Below are 24,258 nucleotides of genomic sequence, written 5' to 3' on the forward strand. Positions count from 1 at the left end.
CTGGCCAGAGTCGCAGTAGTGAGTGGGTCCAGCTCCAGGTCACCACAGTCCACAATCATGTGTTCTCTTACATTCTCACGGCTCTTCTAATGAAAGGTTTGCTTGCTTGGATGTTTTTATGTGTCCTGAAGTTTCTCTTTCTCCCGGCCTTTCAGACCGCTCCACAAAGCCGAAGTCTTTTGTATTCATTTAATGTCTCATGTAGTTTTACCTTGCTATTTCACTAGTTTACTAATATGTTGTACTAATATGTTGCCGATGTTGATCCGCGTTTTCGTCCGGAGTCGATCAGATTCACGTTTTGTCTGACGAGCTTCAGCAGATAAAACTTTTTTTGTTTGTTTTTTATATTTATGTGGAGTGTGTGTTGTGCTGGAGGGCAGGACGTTTTGGGCTGCTATCAGACTCGTCAGCTGAAGTGCTGTTGATTACATAGATAGACTGTATATAAGGATAGAGAGGCTCGGGAGCGCGCATGCACGTCACATCCGAAGGATTTCGCAGGGAATCCGACCCGGAGACCTCACATATAAATATGAATATTGGCCTTCAGAGGTAATAGCAAAACCCAAAAAGTGGATCATTGCAATGTGTGACTACAACCCCTTCAAACACAGGCAATAAAAAAAGGATTCATTTTATAAAAAAAAGTTACATATAGGACCTTTAAATGTTGTAATTGAACTATAAGGCCCAATCCTGGCTCAATCTAAGCCGTCTGTGAAACCCGATTATGCTTAACCCCCTGCATGGGGTCTGAAATGTACTGTATTTGGGGTCCTTGAGATGTTCTGACATGCCCTGACATTTGTACTTTTTTAAGTTGCTTATAAACATATTAATGGCTCAGGTGAAATTACACTCTATTTAGCACAAACAGGGCTACCATAATATGTGATCAACATGTACATGTTTGTATTTTTGAGAGAATATTGTTTATGCGTGGTTATTGAAAAAACTAAAAATGAAAGTTTCTGAAATAAGGCCACAAAACATATAGGAAATATGCGTCCACAAGGCTTTTGACTAATGGATGTTGTGGCCTAGAGTTTTTTCTTCACAATGATCTGAAAATCATCCTCGTAATCGTTCACATAAAACTGTGAATTGGGTTATTTTGTGAAAAAAAAACATTTTTTGTTTGGCAAGGCGATATGCGTCCTGTCCTGCTGCACAGTTTTACTTCTCAATTACATATATCAGATGTGTTTTTCATTTATGCATCTTAGTAGTGTATCCTATTAGAACGAAGCAGTAAGAAAACATAAAAGACAGACATAAGATGTTATGGAGAATAAATCGTTGCAATTACAGCATTGCCGGTTGTTTGGCAAAACAAGGCTCTGTTTTATGTGTCCATTGAGATCTGGCACTCTGCAAGACAACAAACAAATATACAGACATACACTCCATTCAAGTCTGAATCTAATCCCCTTCTCGTTTAAACCCTTCATGGAGAATTCACTTTTTTTCTGAGAGTGCTTTCAAGCTGGTTTTTCACCTTTAAAGTGGAGCACCACAGTTAAAGTGTTTCAGATCTGAAAGATGAATTGTTGATCCGCAAATCTGCTGTGTTCCTCAGGGGGAGAGAGGAGACGTCGGGCCGTCGGGCGCAGATGGACCGCAAGGCCTTCCAGTGAGTCGCTGCTTTTGTGAAATATCTGTCACATGTATTCAAATGCAGTTCAATGCCATATTTTTAATCCAACCAAACAATCCTCAGCACATGCTGACTGAATCCTTTCATAATTATTTTAGGTGATTCCTTAAAGTAACAGGGTCCTTAAAAAGTCCTAAATTCATCTGTATCAAATTTAAGGTCATAAATTATATAAGAATAGACTTAATTATTATTTCAAGAGGTCTTAAATTTGGGTACAGGAATGGCGATATGGCTTAATGGGGTTATTAAACTTCAAGTGGCGATGATTTAATGACTTATATATAAGCCCTGTATGTTTTTACAGTAAAAACGTGGAGCTGTTGCATCTTCTACAGGCTTTCAATTATGACAATGTTAAATTTATGGTGTTTTTAATGGTGCCCCATTTCTAAAAAGCGCAGCTGCGTTTCTCATCTTCCCGAATTTCTCAGAGAGTGAAATTGCATTTTCATTCAGCCGGTGGATTGAAAAGAAGCGAATGTGTATTCTTGAAAATCGAAACATAATAAGATAATAACATGTTTTAAATTAATATAAAAATATAATGATTTTACATTTTGCCCTTAACAAAATAGTTTAAAGGCTAAAATGTCATTTATTATTAGTAAATTAATTAATTAATTTTTGATCAAAACCAGTATTGTTTGAACTTGGATTATATCACTATAGAGTTGCTAAACCCGCACATTATATGATATTATATTTAAAGCCTCAAATTTGATTGTAAAAACGGTATATACCCTGAGACTAAATGAGTGTGTGTGAAGCCCTGCATCCACCGCAGTGTTTACAGAGCCAGCATGAAGAATCTGACATTCCCATCAATCTCCACATCTACAACAGCCAAGTGTTGGCATGTCAAAACATCCTGTTCATTTGACAGAAAAAAAGCATTTCTTTTATTTGAGTCTGTGGCTGTTTAGCACAGAACCCTCTCACTATAGTTTCTTACTCAGATGTGGGCAGCTTTACATCTGTAATCAATTACCATTAGCTTTGTTTGTCTACTTAAATGAGAGAAAAATGGATTTTATATTTGATCTAGTCCATACATCCAGTGGAGATTAAATAATTGCGTGTCAAATGAACATCCAGCCCCAGTGGATTATTGAAAGTGGCAGCAGAGCACAGAAATATACAAAGCCTGGTTTGCTTGTTAATGTCGCCCAAACATTTAATAAAGCACTGAATGAAGCACTGCTCCCACTCAATGCCTGACGCGTCCTCAATCCTCTATATGGGTTTACTCATTTGTTTTCTAAATAATGATTATCCTGTGCCAGTAATGAGCTGAATCCGTCAGTTATATTTGCAGTGTTGTAGTCGAGACCACCTCACTCGAGTCCGAGTCGACACCGAGTCCATAGAGAGTCGAGTCCGAGTCGACACCGAGTCCATAGAGAGTCGAGTCCGAGTCGACACCGAGTCCATAGAGAGTCGAGTCCGAGACCAGAGACGGTCGAGTCCGAGTCGAGACCGAGACCATAGAGAGTCGAGTCCGAGTCAAGACCGAGTCCATAGAGAGTCGAGTCCGAGTCGACACCGAGTCCATAGAGAGTCGAGTCCGAGTCGACACCGAGTCCATAGAGAGTCGAGTCCGAGTCGACACCGAGTCCATAGAGAGTCGAGTCCGAGTCAAGACCGAGTCCATAGAGAGTCGAGTCCGAGACCAGAGACGGTCGAGTCCGAGTCGAGACTGAGACCAGTGAGGGTTGATTACCTAATTTACTTTTATTTACTTAGAGAAATCCTTTTTTTTTTTACTGAATTTACTTAGAGTTTAAAAAATATGATCAGTTTAGGGTAAAAAGGCCACATAGTAGGTGGTGTTAAAAGTAATTTTATTACAATTTGTCATGCGCAGTTGCGCACTAGAAAATCACCAATCACTGGGCGTGTCAATCGATTTAAAGAAATATTTTATTAACATACATTAATAATCATGAAAAATATTTTTAATTGAACTCGAGTGGACTCGGGAATAATTCCGAGTCCTAAAAAAAAAATGTTCGAGTACGAGTCAATTCCGAGTCCAAATGGACACGAGTCCATGACAAGACCAAGACCATTAAAATATGGTCTCGAGACCGAGTCCGAGACGAGTCCGAGTCTCGAGTACTACAACACTGTATATTTGGACTATTTGGCTTTGCACTTGAAAGCATTGCTTTGATTTGCTAATAAGTCATTTTCTGCTACTAATCATTCCATCTCTACCTGGAAAATGAACACCTGACTCATGGTTGTAGTCGTGAGTGACACCTTTCATCTTGCAGGTAATTACATTATAACAGTCTCGCTCTCCTTCCTGTACTCTTACACTTCTGCAGTGTTTCCTCTTAAACCTGCGATGGCCTCAGAGAAGAGCCTTTGAGTGAAACGCAGAGGCCGCTCACTATGAAATAAGATAATGTGCAGGAATCTCCATTTCAAAGCTGTGTGACTATGGCCTTTCTTGGGGAGATTGAATCAGACGTGGACCTTGAGGTTTCCTCCACACTGTTCATTAGCCTGTTATGAAACTACAACAGATGATTTATTTTTGTGAACACAAACATCCGCAGGTGCTGAAAAACAGATGAATGTTGTGAAGCCGCTGTGATGCGGGACCCGCTGAAACTAAAGCCCAGTGTGTTGCATGAGTGTTTTCTAGTGAAAGAAAAGCGGCATTTCCTCTTCTAGCTCCTCATCAGGGTATTTCGTGACGTTGTTATTGAGTTTGTGGCAGGAAGGAAGAGGCTCTCGTATTTCATTCTTGGAGTAAAGAACTCATCTGTGAAAAAACTACTTTTTTGCTAATTCTCAATTCATATTATTTATGATTCTTATTATATTCTAATTACTGGAGAATTTTTTACGCAGAACAAGGGGGTAACAAAGCAACTTACTATGTAGCAATATGAAACATCACTATTTGCACTTTAATTGCAGAGAAAGGTACTGTTATAAAAAAAATCGTTTTAATTACACAGTATATTTGCACTTACATTTGAGTGTTATTGCAATTCAATGGGATAAGGACCATACTAATTACCACATGGTAAGGTCTAAATTAAAATCATAGCACAAACAAATTATTTTGACTTAACATTAAGTAATCTAGTAAGAAAAGCAAATAAATTTAATTTTTATCATAGTATATATATATATATATATATATATAACCCACAGATGTCAAAATTACCCTGTAACATTGCACAAGAACATATTTGGCCAGAAATGTGATACACTTTATAAACAACAGACATACAATTTTTGCCTGGAATATATTAACAGAATAGGTACCTGTTGTTATTTTTTTTTAACTAATTAAATAATTTGCTTGTATATCTGCTTGTTACCCCTTTATTACCCCAAACTTAACATATTGTTCCCTTATACTTACACGGAAGTACACTATAATTACAGAAACGTACACCGTAATTTCAGTGTACTTACACAGTTGTTTGCGGGTCGTAAAATAAAGTGTTGCCTAATTTATTTAATTTACCAAGTAATTTACCAAGTCACATACTAGTTAAACTCAAACATGATATATTTTGAGATATTAAACGTGCCTTTTAGAGGAGTAAAAACATCATCAGACGTGATTTTACAGTAATCTTGGAGAAAGAGCATGATAGTCAGAGTTTTGAGGGAAATATCCACGGTGGGGTTTTTGTTTTTCTAATGTGAGGAGCATCACTGACTCTCACCGGAGCCTCGATGGAGGAAGATTAATGGATCTTCTCAATTAAAGTGTTTTAGGGGGCGACACTGAATATGTGTGACTGTCAGAGAGTCGACTGTGTCCTCTTCCACCGTTACAGCAATCGCTTTCCCACAGCGCACGATTAATGGAGTGGCATCATGAAGGATGGAAGTGTTTTGGGTGTGTGTGTGTGTGTGTGTGTGTGTGTGTGTGTGTGAAACACAAGGACATGAAGTATGTCTCTGACGGATCTTGTTTTGTTCAGGGAATCCGTGGGTTACCCGGTGAAGCAGGAGCGATCGGACCGCAGGTATGAACACACACACACACACACACACACACACACACACACACACACACACACACACACACACACACACACACACACACACACACACACATCACAACTCACATCAATCAATCAATTAAAAATGTGATCTCAGAATAGTTAATCTAGTTTATTTATTACAAGGACAGTGCATATTAACATGATAAGTCTTGTTTTCATCTGCCGTCCTGGGCCAGATGTAAATAGGCAACCTAAAAATACAATGTAAATACAACAAATATAATTAAAACATAACAAACCCAAACGAACACACACAAAAAAACAAAAAAACAAAAAAAAAACAATAAAATAAAAATCAATGTTGACATATTTGCATGCTAAAAAGCCACGTTTTAAAAGAAGAACGAAATTCATTATAACTATTTAATTCTCTAACAGAATAAATAAATGAATAAACCCCTTCAAGGTGTGTGTTTGTGCGTATGTGTGTGTGTGCGTTCTCAGAATAAATAAATATTGTGATTAATACATTGCTCGTTAGTTAATAATAATACTAATGTTAACAAATGAAACCTTATTGTAAAGTGTAATAATATTAATGAATGTATTTATGTTTCATAAGGCCACAATGTGAAACATATTAATGGCGCCAAAATAAATGAAGTCATGCAAAAAATTATTCTTGTGATTTTGTAATGTAATCTGTCTTTGACAGGTTTTGTGAAATTCTCCCATTTTTAATGATGTGTGTGTGGGGGGTGTAGGGCGCAGGAGGAGCCGTTGGCCAGAAAGGCTCGCCCGGACCGAGAGGACCTCCGGTGAGTAAACGTCCCACAATGCATCAGGATTACCTCTTTAGCCCCTCATTGGTCACACTGACCCGGTGAAAGTGCACACTTCAGAGAAAATGGATTGTATCGTGTCCCAGACGGCGGCTCATCAGATCAGGAGCGGGACCAGGGGTCAGAGGTCAAGCAGCGATCAGTGTTTCAGAGTAAACCGTGTTAGAGTGACCTCTTATGGACACACACACACACACACACACTCGACTGAGTAAACGCTGCTGCCATCTAGTGGTGTTTGAGGGGTCATTACAGTTTCACTAGGACACATTTCTCAATACTCGGGTCAGTTTTTCAGAACTCTACACACACACACACACACACACACTCGTGAACACGGCATCAGTGTGTGTGTGAGCTGAGCTGAGGATCATCATTGCTTTGGCATAGAAATACATTAAATTAAGACATCATTAAATTTCTATGAAATATTTTCTCTCTTATAGACACACACACACACACACACACACACACACACACATATACCGTTTTTTTCATACTTCTTTCATAATGTTAAAGTTCAAAACATAACGCAAACCTGAATAAGCAATCAGACTGTTTTAAAGTATAGTTATAGATCTGGAAAAATGAAAGCCAATCAGATGTCGCGTGATGACAGACTCTCCTCATGTGTTTGATTAAAGATGCGTTCAAAAGATGAAATATAATAGTGGATAACATTGAATAAATATATTTTCGTCAGGTTAGATATTGATTAATCGCTCAAACCCCTTCACCGAACCCTCTCTGCGGTTTGATCATTCTTAACCTAAAAACATTACGTTTTAGTTTTTTGAATTTTTTGACTTCATCGAACGGTACGAAACGTAAAGGTTTTGGCTCTTGCTTTGTGAATACTAAACAAAATCATGGAGATGATTGGAAAGGTTAAATGATCCTAAACGCATTAGAGACGAGTTTCCTCTAGTGGAAGCGTTTGGTACTGCGGCCACACACACACACACACGCACGCACAGAAAGCTCAGATTTATGGCTTTAGAAATAAAACATGTTTAGAAAAAAAAATTCAGAATAAACTTAAAGGTCTATATAACGTATATAATAAATGTCTATTAATGTTTTTTGTTTAAGTTCACTTTTTGATCTGGCAAGTCTTCTGAAGTTCGGTCGTGCTTTAAAGCGTTCAAGATTCACGACACTTTAAGATGGACATTTCATTTTCAGGTCAATGCTCAAAAAGCGATAAACAGGTAATAAACTGATTATAACTATTTCATAAATATAATTCAATACGATAAAATCCCTTCGAAATACCAAAATATTAAATAAAAAACATTATCAAACTAAAATATAGTAGCCTATATTCATTTAATTGAAATGAAGTGTCATTTTTGAGGTCTCGCACATAAACATGTTTTATTCGTGCTTGTGTGTTCTGATCGAATCCTCGTCCAACTCGCAGTGGGTTGTGGGTAATATTAGCCGCTGAGCACAGATCCGCATGTTCGAACACTAATTTCCTCATAATACGACCAGGACGGATAGTGTGTGAATTGGGACGCGGGATTAGTCAGATAACGACAACACTGGTTAGTGGGACACAGGAACTTAAATGTATTAAGTTGGCTCAACAAAACATGATTTGTTGAATGTTGTGCAGACCTTAACTAATTACTCTGAGAAGTTTTCCAATGCAAGTAAGTTCATCGAGTAAAACTTTTATCTGTTTGTTTCCACAGTCATTTATTCCTGCAGTTTCTGATTGCTCTCTTTAGCTTGAGTTAGCTCGTTTCCCAATCTCTTCTGGCGTTGTGCTGAACGGTGTTTGCAGGGTGAGTGAGGTCATGTGTTATCAGTCACTCTGTGTGTGTGTGTGTGTGTGATTAAACCCTGCAGGGCGCGCCGGGGCCGTCAGGGCCTCCTGGAGCACTCGGACCCCACGGACACAAGGTTTGTACGATACTAACATCACCGCTAGCAATTATGCTAATACCTGAGCTTGAATCCGGTGGGAATAGCCACGCTGAGATTACCTGAGATTACCTTTATTCCGTTGCTGGAATTGTGTGCGCTTATCTAATGGATTCTGGAGAGTCATTCTGTAGCACAAATTTCTTTAATATTTACAGTGATTACTGGGCTTGTTATCTGGAAACAAACGGCTTCTTCTAGCGGAGTTATAATGGAGAAACTGCTTGAGATCCTCTTGTGTTGTGTGTGTGTGTGTGTGTGTGTGTGTGTGTGTGTTCAGGGTGGAGTGGGAGAAAAAGGCATTGCTGGTGATCCTGGTACAGACGGTCAAAAGGTAAGAGTCTTCGAAGTTCTGCATTTAGTCGTGCAATCGTGCTGTTAGCCGTTAGCCTGTTAGCACATACACACATGCTGAGGACGCTTATGAGTGTGTGGTGGCCAGTGCTGTCCTGTTGCATGCTGGGATAGCACACGCTAAGGCACTGTTTACACCTGGTCACTTCATGCGTTTCTCAGATCGGATAGCGATCTGATTTATCAAAACGATTCCTTTTACACCCGTGCACATAAATGTGTTTTTGCAAAACGGATATAAATCCGATCTTCAGTTCCCGCGCTATATGGTCGCGTCAGCGAAAGCTACAGATATGAACTGCATTTTATTGATCATCAGCTAAAATCATCATCAAAGACCGCAGTAAGAGCGAGCGGTAGCAGTCCTGGTAAGATCATGTCTGATGAATAGATGCTCATCTGCAGTGATGCTGATAACATCACATATAGCCTAGAACACGCTCGACACTTTATTTTTTAGCATTTCTGAGAGGAGCAAAATGTACATATGTGGTTTCAACAACCAGATGCGCTCACACTTTCGTCTGGAATGACGCTGTGGGGATTGAGCTCGACTCTCAGAGACGAGGATGTTGTCCGAACTACATGTGATCTTGGACATCCACTCCGTAACGGGCCTCTCAAACACAGGAGTGCTCTCGGTGCAAGACTTATTCTCCCATAATGCACCAGAGCACCACAGTCATCTCTTCCTAAGGCCATCAATCTGCTTACTAGGTAGTTTTTGCTCTCGGGGTCCCCCTACAGTTGGGACACAGTATTGTCCTCTACTGCTGTCGTAAACTCTGTCATCCTACATGCACGCGCATTTGTTGACAACCATGATAGCCCTGAACACTGTCAGAGGAGGTCATGCAGGTGTTCTGCTTGCGTCGCGTGTGAAATGTCTTCATTCCAGGTACAGTGGCATAAATTTCAGCATGTCATATGAATATCATTTCATGGGTTTTATTTTTTTTTTAAACGACAAATGATCGCGATGCTCACGTTTACAAGCCAGCGTCATTAAAGTAGCCTAGTCTATTGTTACCGTTTTACTGAATCTACTGTATATGATGCTTCAATGCAATGTGGTAGATAATAACCAAATATCGTCAATATTATAATATCAAGCTACCATAAACGAATCCGCAAATTTTACAAAACGATTTGCATTATAGCTTGAGGCAAGAAAAATAAACGAATATCACAGACATGTTAGATATTCTAAAATACGATTTTGTACATCTTATTTATTTCCTTGCAGGAATCTAGCCCCTACCAAACTTGTACACGCCGTTTAGAAGTTAAAACACCAGTTAACTTTATTTTGAAGATAAACGGAGGATAAGAGAGCTTCCGTAACATAGTAAGACAAAAAAACAAAGAGAAAGTATGCAAGCAATATAACGTACTTACTAGTCCAAAAGTTCACGCGAGGAAACGCTGACCCAATGTTGATCCTCGTTCTGCACTTTCTCTTTTTCTCTTTTTGCTTTGCTCCGATACAACCTTTGCTTTCTTGTTTTTCTGTGCTGCTTCGGCCATGACTATAACATTTGGCTCGCACCTCCGACGTTAAGGAAGTGAGGGTGGTGGTGGAAGTGACGTATGTGCCGTCAAGCAGTCGAATATTGTAGTTCTCTTTGTTCGCCGGGTTACTACCCGAAACCCGAAGTTTAAAAGTACGATTAAAAACGCTACAGACTCCATCAGGCTATGGCAGACGTCTCATTCAACCTATTGTAAGCAGATGTACCAAGTCTTCATCAGAGACTTGGAAATATATTATGAAGGTTGAAAAGCTACCTGGTGTTACGTGACTCACCGACACTTAGTTCATTTTTAAACTGACAATATTTCTGTTTTTGTGCAACATTTAATTATGTTTATAATTAATGTGCTAATATTCCTTGCTGCTATTTACGTATTTCACCATAACAATTCTCTAATAATGTAAATATCGTATATTTTTCATTTATACTCTTATATCATGTGCTCTTTATCTATCTACTTTTTATTACTATTTCTCACAGGGTGAGCGGGGCGAGGCGGGGCCTCCAGGAGTTCCCGGAGCCATGGGCCTTCATGGATATAAAGGACTCGAGGTAAAGACCAAGGGCCTCATTTATAAAACTTTGCGTAGGATTTGCGTCAGAAGTGGCGTACGGATGAAACATAGGACGTGCGTACGCACAGAAATATTCGGATTTATAAAACATCCTACGCATGTTTCCCTTCATAAATCACAATCAGTTCTAAATGTAGCGCAGCTTTTGTGGCTTCATGCCACGCCCATAGTTGCCCATAAATAGTCCGTGAAACGCCCAAAAGTTAATATTCATGAATTGCGAAATCATGTTAAACACAGAGAGGAAATAAAAAAAAAATGTAACTTCACTCAATGTGAAGTAGAAGTTAACGTTGGCAAGGTGGAAAAGAGGAGAAAAATGTTGTTTGGAGGGCACAGTGTGGGCATTACTAATGCCAAAAAGGCACTTGAGTGGCAAAAGGTTGCAGACGCCGTAAATGCTGTAGCCTCACAACCTCGGACTGTGGCCGAAATAAAAAAAAGAAATAGTCGGACATCAAAGTCGAGTAAAAAAGCGTCTAGTCATTAATTCAAGAGGTGGCCAAGGAGTTGGGCGAAATCAAGACTGTCCTAAATAAAATAAACTGCATAATAAACTGCATAATTCTTGAATAAATAATTTTGTTGTGAAGATGATGCGTTCACTCCGAATCCTTCCATTTAATCGCCACATCTTCTAAGAGCTCAATATCAGCCATTGTGCGTCATTACGCATTTTATTTCCATCCATTTAATTCTGCATCTGACAAGCTACGGATGTCGGTTATAATCTACTTGGAAATGGGAAATAGTTCAGAGCAAATGTAATTTCTTGCAGCTTTCTGAATGGTTGAGACACGTCATACGTTATTGTATCAAAAATAAAACAAACTAAATGCATATACCATGATTCCGTAGATTATGAAGACATTTTTACTATGAAAACATGAACTTTTCCCAGTGGACAAATAATATTTATCGATCTATCTATATATCTCCCTAATTATCTATCTAATTGCTATATCTGCTCCGTTAGATGGACATATTGGCGATAATATTAGTTTTGTACATTATTTCGTTCTGTTTACCATCTTATTTATGAGGATGAATTGCATAGCAATATTATAGCAGAAAATATTTCACTTTCTTTTTGGAAATATGTTATTTGCATTTCTGTTACAGATCGATCAAACGGGTGTTCGTGTAGGATGTTAATTGTAAGCTGTTAAGACTTGCTTTGTGAAGTATTCGTGTTATTTATGAGAGGCGTATTGCAATTTATTTTACACAACCGTCTACAGTTTCACACACTTTCACGTGTTTTTTCCAACTGCCGACGGTGTCGCCATTTCTCATTTCACCCGTTTTTGTGCGTACGCCTGGGTCAGAGCTTGCGTGAAGGACCGCACATTTTACTGTCAAGTTTGCTTTTTATAAATACCAACTATTGCGTAGAGAGCGGCGTACGCCTTCTTTTGTGCGTACGCAACGTTTATAAATGAGGCCCCAAACCTCCACATGCTCTATAGCGCTCAAAGGCTCGGGGTTGGTCCGGTTTCATCATTACTCCAGTCTTCAGTGTCAAATCACTCTAATATGAGGATATGATGATCAACAAACATGATTAATATCAGTGTTGAAACCAGTTGACGAATAAAAGTATTAATTAACTAAACTAGAGCTATAATCAAGTCTTGAACTTAGTCATCTCATGACACTCTCGACAGGTCTAGGATCAGTTACCCTGAGGAGGTTCAACAGAAATTTCGACTGGTACTGAAACAGAACCACTTCACTCAACAAATATTAAATTTCCTATGATATTTCACATGTGCACATAATTGACCCTAACAAAAACTAACACAAGGAAACCAACAGTCTTTGTCTCTGTGTGAATGATAGTGATGTGACGTTCGGCATAAAAAGAAACGAAGCATCTCACGTGAAGCAGTGTACCGGAGCTTGATTCATTTTGCCATAACCATGTGATCAGTGTTTCGTGCTTCGTTTCAACACACAACCACCTGACTGCTTCATATTCTGATTTAAAGATATTTGTGCGCTGGTTTTGAGTGTCATGTGCTTCGGTAGTGAATTGAGACCGACTGAGATTCACAGTTCACAAGCACTTTCACTACCCAGCACTTCACTATTCCACAAAAGTTTTATTTTATTTTGATATGTCTATATGAGCCTTGCCTATGAACTCATAAGGTGTAGGACTACGGCTAAAGTTTTAAGGCTGCATTGTTGAACAGATTTAATTTGTCCTATGTATTATTTCATAAATTAATTCATAGACTCATTTTGTTCATGCCATTGTGCAATGCTAAGCTTTCGGTAATACAACCATCCTCAGGGCATACACAAACACAGTTACGCTCCATTTGACTGTGTTCAACTACACCAGGACAATCAACAGTGATAACCCACACCTGCAGAGGCCAGGTAGGGACAGTTGTAGTCCACTGGTGGGAGTTGTAGTTTTTTAAGGTGATCAACCCTTAGTGAAAAACACTACAAGAAACAGACATAAAAAGTATACACAAATACACTTAGTTTCAAACTAGTTACACGTAGTAGAACTACACGTTCAAACTACGTGTGGTCTTATTTTTTGGGTTGTCAAGTGTTATCTGTCTGGCACCTTGTTTGCCGTGAGTGCGGTGAAACTCTTTCATATTACCATTGTGTAAAAATCAATGATTTTTATCATTGCTTTGTGGTTTTTATAGCACAAAGTGATTTATTACATAAAACAATAAAAAAAAAAAATTGGGATAGGTAGCTTTTCCACCTTTTGACCACAAGATGTCGTTAGTGTGCACCGTGTTGAAAAGCTTCGAGTGATGAACCGATTTACGATACACTTGAGGGGAAAGCCTCAGTGCTCCAGAAAGCTTCGTTTCACCATCACTAGTAAATGAGAGGATAATATAAACAAAAGTCCAGTCCTTAGAGGAGTTAAAGTGATGGTGAAGAGATGAGCAAAACCCAGTGGTTCCCTCTACCAAACTGAACTGACTTCTGCATGGGTTACCAGGCTTATATCTAGCAGCCACCATGCACTAGTGCCCTCAAATGGCTATTAGAGGTACTACACTTTAACCAGGTCACTTTTCAGCCAATAGTCAGAAATTACAACATAAAACCGTTACAGGTAACATTTAGACCGTTGCATCAGATTCTCAGATTCGCAATTCTCTTCTGCAACATCCAGATTAAGATTATTAATGAACTGAAACACACCTGACTGTCCCATAGGCACCTGAAACATTAAAAAAATGACTCAAAATATTCATACACACTAATATATACACGTCTCTAATCCATGTTCAACAGTGAAGAGAGTGAAGTGAGCTGTGTTTCTGTGTTTCAGGGAGAGAGAGGACAAGCGGGACCCAAAGGCCTTCAGGTAAAGATCCTCCACAGTTCCTGCACTCTTTAAACAGTGCGTTTGTGCTTTATCAAAGCTGTGGTTTTGGCTTCAACTCAAAATTCAGATTAATCTTTAACCTTGATTCTTTTTTTCAAAGCATAATAATAGATTTAGTGGGAATTTTTGATGGAAAAGTTTCACTTTATCACTTTAAAACCCTGTTAAGTTAGGGCAGATACTGACATAAAATGCCTATCACTATCAATATCTGCCAATAATATGTCTTATAATGCTTATTTTGATGATCAAAGCTCTGTAGTTTTAAAACATATTGTAGAATGCAATGATGATTGACATGAACACTTTACAATAAGGTTCATTAGTTAACTTTAGTTAATGTATTAACTAACATGAACTAACAAATGAGCAATACATTTGTTCCTGTATTTGTTAATCTTTGTTAATATTAGAAATACAGCTGTTCATTGTTAAATCACAGTGCATTATCTAATGTTAACAATATTTCAAAATTAACTTTGTCAAAGATTAATAAATGCTGTATAAGTGAAGTTCATTCATTATTAGTTCATGCTAACTAATGTAGTTAACTAATGTTAACTAATGAACCTTATTGTAAAGTGTTATGATCATATTTCATACTCATGATTTCTCTAATCAATGATGTCTGGATAATCAAGTAAAGTTGCTTCAGTCCAGCTGAAATATTATGAACAATATCAAAGTTATTCTCATGTTTCGTTGATAAAGTCACGTCAGATTGACACAGAAAGACTCGAGCTGAAGGACGTTTGTACGGTTATACTAACAGACTTTACTGGATAAAAGAGTCGAAACTCTCAGTCGGACACAGAAGGACTGGATCGAGTGCGACAGCAAAGTTAATCATGTAAAAGCCCTGAAACTGTGCTTATCAAATATACTATAATACAGTAGGCTAACATCTTAGCTTGCAGCTGCAGTGTAATTTGTGTACTTTAGCGTAATAATCTCCGTAGGGAACATCCCCCTGAGTGTGGTTAGCTCAGTCTCAGTCAGTAAACGGGACGTGATGAGTCTTGTAAAGGTTATAAGAACCACCCGTTGATTGTGAATACTAATATAACCTTTTAGAGACGGAGACCCCGCTAACACAGGCTGCTCTCCTTCACAGGGGGAAAAGGGCAGCAGAGGTTCTCCTGGCTCTCCTGGCTCTCCAGTAAGTGTTGGAACACCTTCATCCTCCAGGGGGCGCCAGCTCTAAAGCCCTGCACTAAACTTATAGAACCTTAGAGAACTTGTTCACTTATAGAACCTTATAGAACGTATTCATTTATAGAACTTGTTCACTTATAGAACCTAATAGAACTTGTTCACTTATAGAACCTTATTGAACGTATTCACTTATAGAACCTTAGGCTATAGAACTTGTTCACTTATAGAAACTTATAGAACGTATTCACTTATAGAACCTTATAGAACTTAATCACTTATAGAACTTTATAGAACGTATTCACTTATAGAACCTTATAGAACGTATTCACTTATAGAACCTTAGGCTATAGAACTTGTTCACTTATAGAAACTTATAGAACGTATTCACTTATAGAACCTTATAGAACTTAATCACTTATAGAACTTTATAGAACGTATTCACTTATAGAACCTTATAGAACGTATTCACTTATAGAACTTGTTCACTTATAGAACCTTATAGAACTTGTTCACTTATAGAACCTTATAGAACTTGTTCACTCATAGAACATATTCACTTATAGAACCTTATAGAACTTGTTCACTTATAGAACCTTATAGAACTTGTTCACTCATAGAACATATTCACTTATAGAACCTTATAGAACTTGTTCACTTATAGAACCTTATAGAACTTGTTCACTTATAGAACCTTATAGAACTAGTTCACTTATAGAACCTTATAGAACTTGTTCACTTATAGAACGTATTCACTTATAGAACCTTATAGAACTAGTTCACTTATAGAACCTTATAGAACTTGTTCACTTATAGAACATATTCACTTATGTTCACATTCCAGTGGGACAGTGTGTTATCGAGCTGTGCGATTCATACAATGTAATCAAAATTAAAATGAAAACAATAAAATTAAATAATGATTTAAAGCTAAACTTTTAGTTTCGGGAAGCACAGAAAGCGTGACGAGTGAACACACACTTCCGAGTACTCGGAGACGTTCCTCCTGTTGAATCATTCCAGGATGGCAGACCGTACTCCTGATTCCTGGGAAAACATCAGGAACTGCAGACACTGACTCACACACCGTCCACGTCGGAGAACACGAGACATCTTCAGATGAGCTCCAGTCAAGTTTCCATCAAATATACAACATTTAAGAGGGAATATAGAACTGATTATAAAACTCATATCTACAGTCAGAGCAATAGTACTCAGCCACAGATGAGTATAGAGTTTCTGGAAGATGAAGCGTCAGCAGTGTGTGTTTGAGCTTCTGCACTGTTGCTTGTAGGAACTTAGAGGCAGAAGCGCTTTATTTTACAGAGTCATTATTACTGTTGATACTGTAGTAATAAACATGCATAATTACATGCGATTATCCCTAAACCAAACACTCATCCTAACCCTATAGCCAGTGCATGTAGTTGATTAATATTATCAGTGCTTAATAGAATTAGACTATGGAAACACTGTTCTTTAATTCGGTGAAGATTAAAATCCTCTGATTTGATCCTAAAGTTTGTGTTTCTGAACAGGGTGACGTCGGGCCGCGGGGAAGCAAAGGAGAGGTTTGTAGAATTACACACTTCACATTTTATACCAGAGTTATGATGGTCATCCTCAGGTCAGCGCGGTGGAAACTAAAGACATTTCATACATTTATCATTCTGTTCCTGTGGAAATCAGTTTCCAGACGGATATGCAAATCCCGTTTCTTCAGAGAGTTTATTAAATATTTCCGTCCTGTGTTTCCTGCACACTAGACTCTGATTATCTGGACAAATATTGTGATTGTGATTTAATCTTCAACATTTCATTTTGCTGCTTAACAACAACATGTTCCCTGATTGTTTTTCAGTCTCCCTGAACATTGTGGAATAGAATCAGCGTTGCTTATGTGTGCTAAAACTGAAATGACTGTACGTCAGGGCGTTTACGTTAGCATTGAACACGAACAATACAATTATTCTAAGCATTTATTAATCTAATGCCAATTTCAACATTTACTAATACATCATTAAAGTCAATAATGTAATAATGTTCTATCTGTTAATATTATGAGTCAAAATGCACTAACAATGAAGAGTTGCATTTTTACCAACTAATATAAAGAAATATTAATAAATACTGTGAAAAATTAGTTAATAGCAGTTAAAAATGCTAAATAACCAGAAGTGTTTTCTGTAAAACTATTAAAAATACGAAGTAAAATTAACATTAGATAAAAACGTGTAAATATAAATATAAATTATATATAAAAAGAAGCACATAACAATTTTACTTTAAAACTAAATTATTACTAAATAATACTGTATATTATACTACAGTAATAAAACATGTATTCATTTATTTTTATTCAGATTATATTGTCAAATATAGGATAATCCTTATTAGAAATGATGTGAATATGAACTGGAGATCCTGTTAAAATCAGTGCAATGCATTTCAACTATACATAATTGAATGATATATACGTATGATATATATAACTCAATCATGAAGAACATTAATATAAATGCAGGAATGCGTGGCTATAGGCTGATATACACGTTGATCATCTCAATGTCAATATTATTTATAAAGCACTGTTAATCACAACCTAGGTTGACCAATGTGCTACGCAATAAAAACACAAGACAATACAATATAATTAATAAAAAAGCACAACGCAATACAATATAATTAATAAAAACACAAGACAACACAATAAAATTTATAAAAACACAAGACAATACAATATGATTAATAAAAAAAGTGCAATACAATATAATTAATTAAAACACAAGACAATCCAATATAATTAATAAAAATACAAGACAATACAATATAATTAATAAAACACAAGACAATACAATATAATTAATAAAAACACAAGACAATACAATATAATTAATAAAAAAGCACAACGCAATACAACTTCCTCATTGATTATGTGCCAAATCCAACAAAAAAAAAAAAGTTTTTAACTTAGATTTAAGACCAGACTACAGAACACAGAGGCAGATCGCTCCACAGGCGCGAGGACATAATAAAGCGATGCATTAAACAGAAGTAATGAGTGAAACGAGGCCTATAAACACACAGCGCCAAACGACTGAACCAGCGAATGAGGAAACAAGAGCGACACGCGAGAAAACTACAAAGAACTACACAACATGGCCGACGACAGGAAGTAACACACGTGCTGATCATGTGATTAATCCCCCAGAAAGGTTCATTGGGCGAGCCCGGGGTCAGAGGTCACGACGGGCCGAAGGGAGACGCGGGTCACACCGGTGTGATCGGAGCGAGAGGATTCCCGGGACAGGACGGTTTTCCGGGACAACCCGGCGCTCCGGGATCTCCAGGGAAGCCTGTGAGCGTTCCTACATCTCTCACAGCGAGCGTTCAGATCTGTTACATGCAGACGCCGTCTAATGAGTGTGTGTGTGTGTGTGTGTGTGTGTTTCAGGGCAAGCCTCCGTCAGAGGAGCGTTTAATGAGACTGTGTGGAGCCGTCCTGAGGAGTGAGTATCTGCCCTTCCTCAAGGTCCTCTTCTGTCCGCCGCACACACACACACACACACACACACACACACACACACACTAATATGCACAATTACAGCTCTTAGATTAAAGCAAAGTTCACTAGAAAAGAGCTTTTGTTACGGAAACTCGCTGAGCTATATCACTCTTTTACAGACTCCAAGCATGAGGAAGAAATAACCGCGCTTTGGGAAATCATAATTATGATATGGGCAGTCATAATTATGAGATAAAAAGAGGTTGAAAATTTTAAATTATGACTTCATAATTCTGATACAAATTCAAAATAATGAAATACTAATCCAGTCCTAATTCTGATGTACAACTGGTCATTATTATGAGATAAGTCAAAATGATGATGCTATAATTATGAGATGAACAGTCGAAATGATCACATACCAAGCCAGTCATAAAAAGTTCAAATTGACATAATTATGTTATAATTAATCATAACTATGATTATGATGTCAAAGTCATGACATGAAAAATCAAAATTGAAATAGTAAGACATAATTTTGAAATAAAAAGTCAAAATATTGGCATAAAGGAAAAACAATTATACAAAACAATGACATACCAAGTCTTTATGAGATTTACATTCATAATCATGAGAAGAAAGTCCTAACTGGCAAAAAGTCATTATAACATATCCAGACAAAAATGAAAAAGTCAAAATTATGACATAAATAGCTGAAATTATGAAATACTAAGTCACAATTATGAGATCAAAATCTAACCAGGGGTGCACGATATATCGGCCACCATATCGGTATGGGACGATATTTGTTTATTTTTATGTTATCGTTATCGGCCCGATAATGAAATTTGGCTGATATATTAAAACTGATAAATAATGAATTATTTCCTTCAACACTTGACACCTGAGACACTTAAGATGAGCACTGTTCAACATGATTGATCCGGCTTAAAATATGATTGGAATCAAAAAGGAAAATATAAGTGAAATATAAATATATAAGTGAAAATATAAATATAAGTGCAAAATGTGCTGTCATATCGGCTACGTGAAATTATAATGAGAACATTATAATTGTGTGATTGGGAAATGGATTTTAATGGTTTTTGGAATCAGGATCTCAAAAATGATATAAAAATTGGATTTAGATTTATCGGCCGATATATCGGTTATCGGCTTTCAGACATAAAGATTTATCGGTTATCGGTATCGGCCAAAATGTTCATATCGGTGCATCCCTAAATCTAACCCTATAAAATTCATAATTTTTACCTTTTAAATGTTTTTTTATTATTATTATTTGAATTTTTAATGTCATATAATAACTTTAAGTCATAATTTCACCTCAGTATGTCATAATCTCATAATTTCAACCTTTTAATGTCATAATTATGACAAATCTTTTCTTTTTTTTTAAACAAAACATGAATCACAGTCCAATAAATGCATCTGAATACAGATAGATGCCGACTTTAAACACTTGAGAGTAGAAGTGCTCACACTGTGTGTGTGTGTGTGTGTGTGTGTTCCTCAGGCGAGCTGGCCCGGCTCCTGCAGTCGATGGGTCCTCAGCGCTGTGAGTCCTGCGAGAGCATTAAAGGGCCCCCAGGACACCCCGGGGCTCCAGGACCGAAGGGCTCCAGCGGGGCTCCAGGTTATCCCGGCACACACGGGGCTCAAGGATACCCAGGGCCCCCGGGGGTACAGGGGCCGCCAGGGGTCAAAGGTGACCGACACGTCCAAATCATCTAAATGACTTTGGCTTTGGGTTTGTATTTTAATTGCATAATGTGTTTGTCCCTGTTCCAGGAGACACGGGCCCTCGGGGGTTTAAGGGCACTAAAGGAGAGAGCAGACCGGGATACCCAGGGCCCCCCGGAGACACCGGTACACTCACACGATTACATCATTATCATAAAACAATCATGCAGGCAAACACTCATTTTTGAGATTTTGGGCTATTTGGCTTTTTATCACATGTTGTTTCAGAGCAGTGGAAAGAACACATCCACAAACACACATTGAGTTATGTTTATTATTAGCACTTTTCAGAATACATGCTTTCCAGCAAATGCACGAGTCCACATTACAGTTTTCAGGAGACTCTGAGTTATGGATTTCACAAATGTTTATTGCATGCTCTGTTAGTTATCGCACTTTATCTGTTTGCGATAGACTCAGAAATCATCACTGCTCCTTCGTTCATGGATAACTACACTCGAACCAATGAGTAACACAATATTAGTAATCTAGTATCTATTATTAACTTACAAGAAACTCTTTAACGAACTAGTAAGTAAAAGCGCACAGACGAAAGTTGCAGTTCACTATTAACTAATCAATAATTACTAGTTTTTAATGCTTCCAGAGAACTACTGAAAAACTTTCATAATTCACGCAAAACTGATGCAGGACAAAAGACTAGCTCTACATTAACATCTGAACTGAACTGCTGTAAACCAGTACACAAGGTGTTTACATTATCAATATGGAATATCATGATTTGGGGAAGCTGTTAATAATTGGTCTCGCACTTGTCCTGTTTTCTGGCCGGCACTGAATCACTCGAGTCACCGTACTGAGTCTTCAGACATCCAAATACCATACAGTTATTATATTATTTAACGTACCTCTCAAAATGTCTCCTAGCTCATATATATATATATATATATATATATATATATATGTGTGTGTGTGTGTGTGTGTGTGTGTGCATATCTTGTGAATGATTAGAAGACTCTACACTTTATTGACATTTCATTAGTAACTACTGTAAGAATTATGAGAACTAACTAGTCATGACTATGGCAAGCCGTTTTAACTTTTAATCATTCGCAGAATATGGATTCTTGATATCAACAATTTAATTGCTGATATCTGTAATTAGCCTGGCTAATTACAGCAAAAAATCAATTCTTGCAGTTTTAACTTTTATTCATTTCCAGCATATGAATTGTCGATATCAAGAATTCATATCCTGCGAATGATTGAACGTTAAAACGGCTTGCCATACATGACTCAAGTGTTACATCATACTTCTAAAGAAAATTTGTAAAAGTGTACTATTCACCAAAAAAATCTCAAAATGAGTTTTGAGTTTTGTTGCACAAGTCATGACTAGGAACACATGAGTCATCACTGGTTGGTTCCCATGGTCTTCACTTTATAATACGGATCAAATCATTAGTAATTCCCACAGAAGCATGAAGGACTTTCATCTCTTACTAACTCGTTAATCAGAGTTTCTTGTTAGTTAATAATAGTTACCATATTGTTAATAGTGTGTTCTCATTGGTTCTTGCGTTTTTCATTAACGAAGGAACCGTATTCTAAAACATCTTTACAACTCACTTTACGACTATATATAATACACACAGTGTTCAATTAGTCTAATCGAGTGTTTTCATGTTTTCAACTCGTTCGGTGTTTTGAACATGTACAGAGTTAGTCTGTGATTTAATCGCCGTCCGAATGAGTTCACATGAAGAGATCACTTCAAACGTCGATGTTTATATCCTGTTTGGCCCCTGCCGCGCACCGTACGCACGACACACTTGTATCAGAAGTGTTTACGAGAGCAATAGTTCATCAGCGTTGATCGAGGATACAGCACTGTAATGGCCCGTAATTGTTGCATGTAGGCTCGGATTATTTTTTATAATATCCCATTAATCCTAATAAATGCAAAGTGATTATAGTTAAGTTATACCTTTAGAGTGTCCTTAGCGCGCTGATATATCACTCATCTATATATTACTGTATTCCTGGAGCATGATGGGAATGTGCTTGTTGACACTAGACTAGACACTGGAAATGTTTGCAAATTAGTGGATTTTAATGAATGTTTTTAGTTACTTTGGGCAACAGTTGTTGCATTAAATGAAATGAAATAATTAGATAATACAAACATTATTCATAAAACTTGTCATACAAAAAAAAAAAATGTTTGCAATTTCTAAGGCAATCAGTCAGTTGGTTATTTCTATTAGTTAAATAGTTTGAATCATATTGTCCTGTTTAATGAGAAACTCCGGCACTGATGGACAGGAGTGTATGGGAGTGACTCGTGTGTGTGTGTGTGTCGTCCTCCGCAGGGATCCAGGGTCCTCGCGGCACTGACGGCATCGGCGCTCCGGGTCCGCCGGGAATAACGGGGAAATCCGGGACTCCGGGCGCTCCAGGGAAAGCGGGCCCTCAGGGGCCGAGCGGAGTGTGTGACATGTCCATCTGCTACCAATCCTATAACCTCAGGGACGAGCACTACAGGAAAGGGCCTGAGTACTGACACACACACACACACAGAGACGTGGCGCTGCGATGGTGCGGTGAAACATAAGTGGCCTTTAGATGAATAATTCTGACATTTATAGATTCATAAACCTGCCGTTCAGTGCACAGCGGGCTTCGTGAACACCATTAACACACGGCCATAAGGTCATTTGTGAAATAATACTGCAAGTGGATGAGTGTTAAAATGTCATAAACATAGCAATTAACAGTAATATGTATCGCCATTACTTATGAATATTTAGTATTAATAAAGCAAATGGCTATTGTTGCCAAACAAGGGATCTGAGATGCAAACATTAAAAACATTCATTTGGTGCTCAGGAAGATTAGGAATAAAGATGACATGCATTAATACTGGGGAAACTGTTTGGACAAAAGTATGTCTTGATTTTCCTGAAACAGGGTTTTTTTTTTTCTATTTTAAAGTATTTATTCCATTTTGTGTGTGTTGAAGAATCTCTTTTGGCTGTAACATATTTAAGATAAGGTGTGAGATACAAATTTGACATGTAATTATTTTAAATATTTTACATTTATTTGTGAATCCATGCAAACTGCTTGTTATAAGTACGTTCCAGTGAAATATTTCATTGTTGGAAATTATTGCTCTTTCTAAATTTATATATGACCATTTGTTGTTACTTTAACATTCAATTGTAATCTGTTGTTTGATTCACTTGTTGAGGGTAAATGGACTGCATTTATATAACGCTTTGGCCACCAAAGCGCTTTACATTGCAGCTGGGGTCAGGTGGTCAGGTCAGGTGGAACCGGGGATTGAACCACCAACCTTTCGGTTTGTAGACAACCCACATGAACCACTGAGCCACTGCCGCCCCATTTACTTGCTGAAACTAGTTTGAAATGTCAGAGTGAGTCAGAAATGAGTGGTGAAAGTCCAGAGAAGTGTAAAAGCGTGTGTATCCCGAAGGGTTTGGTTGTTTTATTGAAAAGCTTCAGGGATTCTGGGAAATTCCCAAATGATGCAGGTCTAATTTGTCTTTGTAAAATCTCTGATTTGCTTTGTTCAAATAAAGGGGAGTGGCTGATCTGC

At 37.7% G+C, this 24,258-nt stretch overlaps 1 protein-coding gene across 1 annotated transcript in view; it reads left to right on the forward strand.

The window, feature by feature from the left end:
• The window catches only part of LOC120475742 (uncharacterized), a 45,448-nt gene extending 21,195 nt beyond the window's left edge, over nt 1–24,253 (forward strand). The window contains exons 17-30 of the mRNA XM_039666409.2: nt 1,583–1,636; nt 5,620–5,664; nt 6,408–6,461; nt 8,343–8,396; nt 8,698–8,751; nt 10,787–10,858; nt 14,201–14,236; nt 15,372–15,416; nt 16,948–16,980; nt 18,621–18,767; nt 18,864–18,918; nt 20,449–20,640; nt 20,724–20,801; nt 23,009–24,253. Of these exons, the coding sequence (XP_039522343.1) occupies nt 1,583–1,636; nt 5,620–5,664; nt 6,408–6,461; nt 8,343–8,396; nt 8,698–8,751; nt 10,787–10,858; nt 14,201–14,236; nt 15,372–15,416; nt 16,948–16,980; nt 18,621–18,767; nt 18,864–18,918; nt 20,449–20,640; nt 20,724–20,801; nt 23,009–23,199 (1,110 nt within the window). The 3' untranslated portion in view covers nt 23,200–24,253. The remainder of the gene's footprint in view (nt 1–1,582; nt 1,637–5,619; nt 5,665–6,407; nt 6,462–8,342; nt 8,397–8,697; nt 8,752–10,786; nt 10,859–14,200; nt 14,237–15,371; nt 15,417–16,947; nt 16,981–18,620; nt 18,768–18,863; nt 18,919–20,448; nt 20,641–20,723; nt 20,802–23,008) is intronic.
• Nucleotides 24,254–24,258: the final 5 nt, after the last annotated feature.

This window comes from Pimephales promelas, chromosome 22, assembly GCF_988280905.1.
Source record: "Pimephales promelas chromosome 22, fPimPro1.hap1.1, whole genome shotgun sequence".
NCBI classification, from domain to species: domain Eukaryota; kingdom Metazoa; phylum Chordata; class Actinopteri; order Cypriniformes; family Leuciscidae; genus Pimephales; species Pimephales promelas.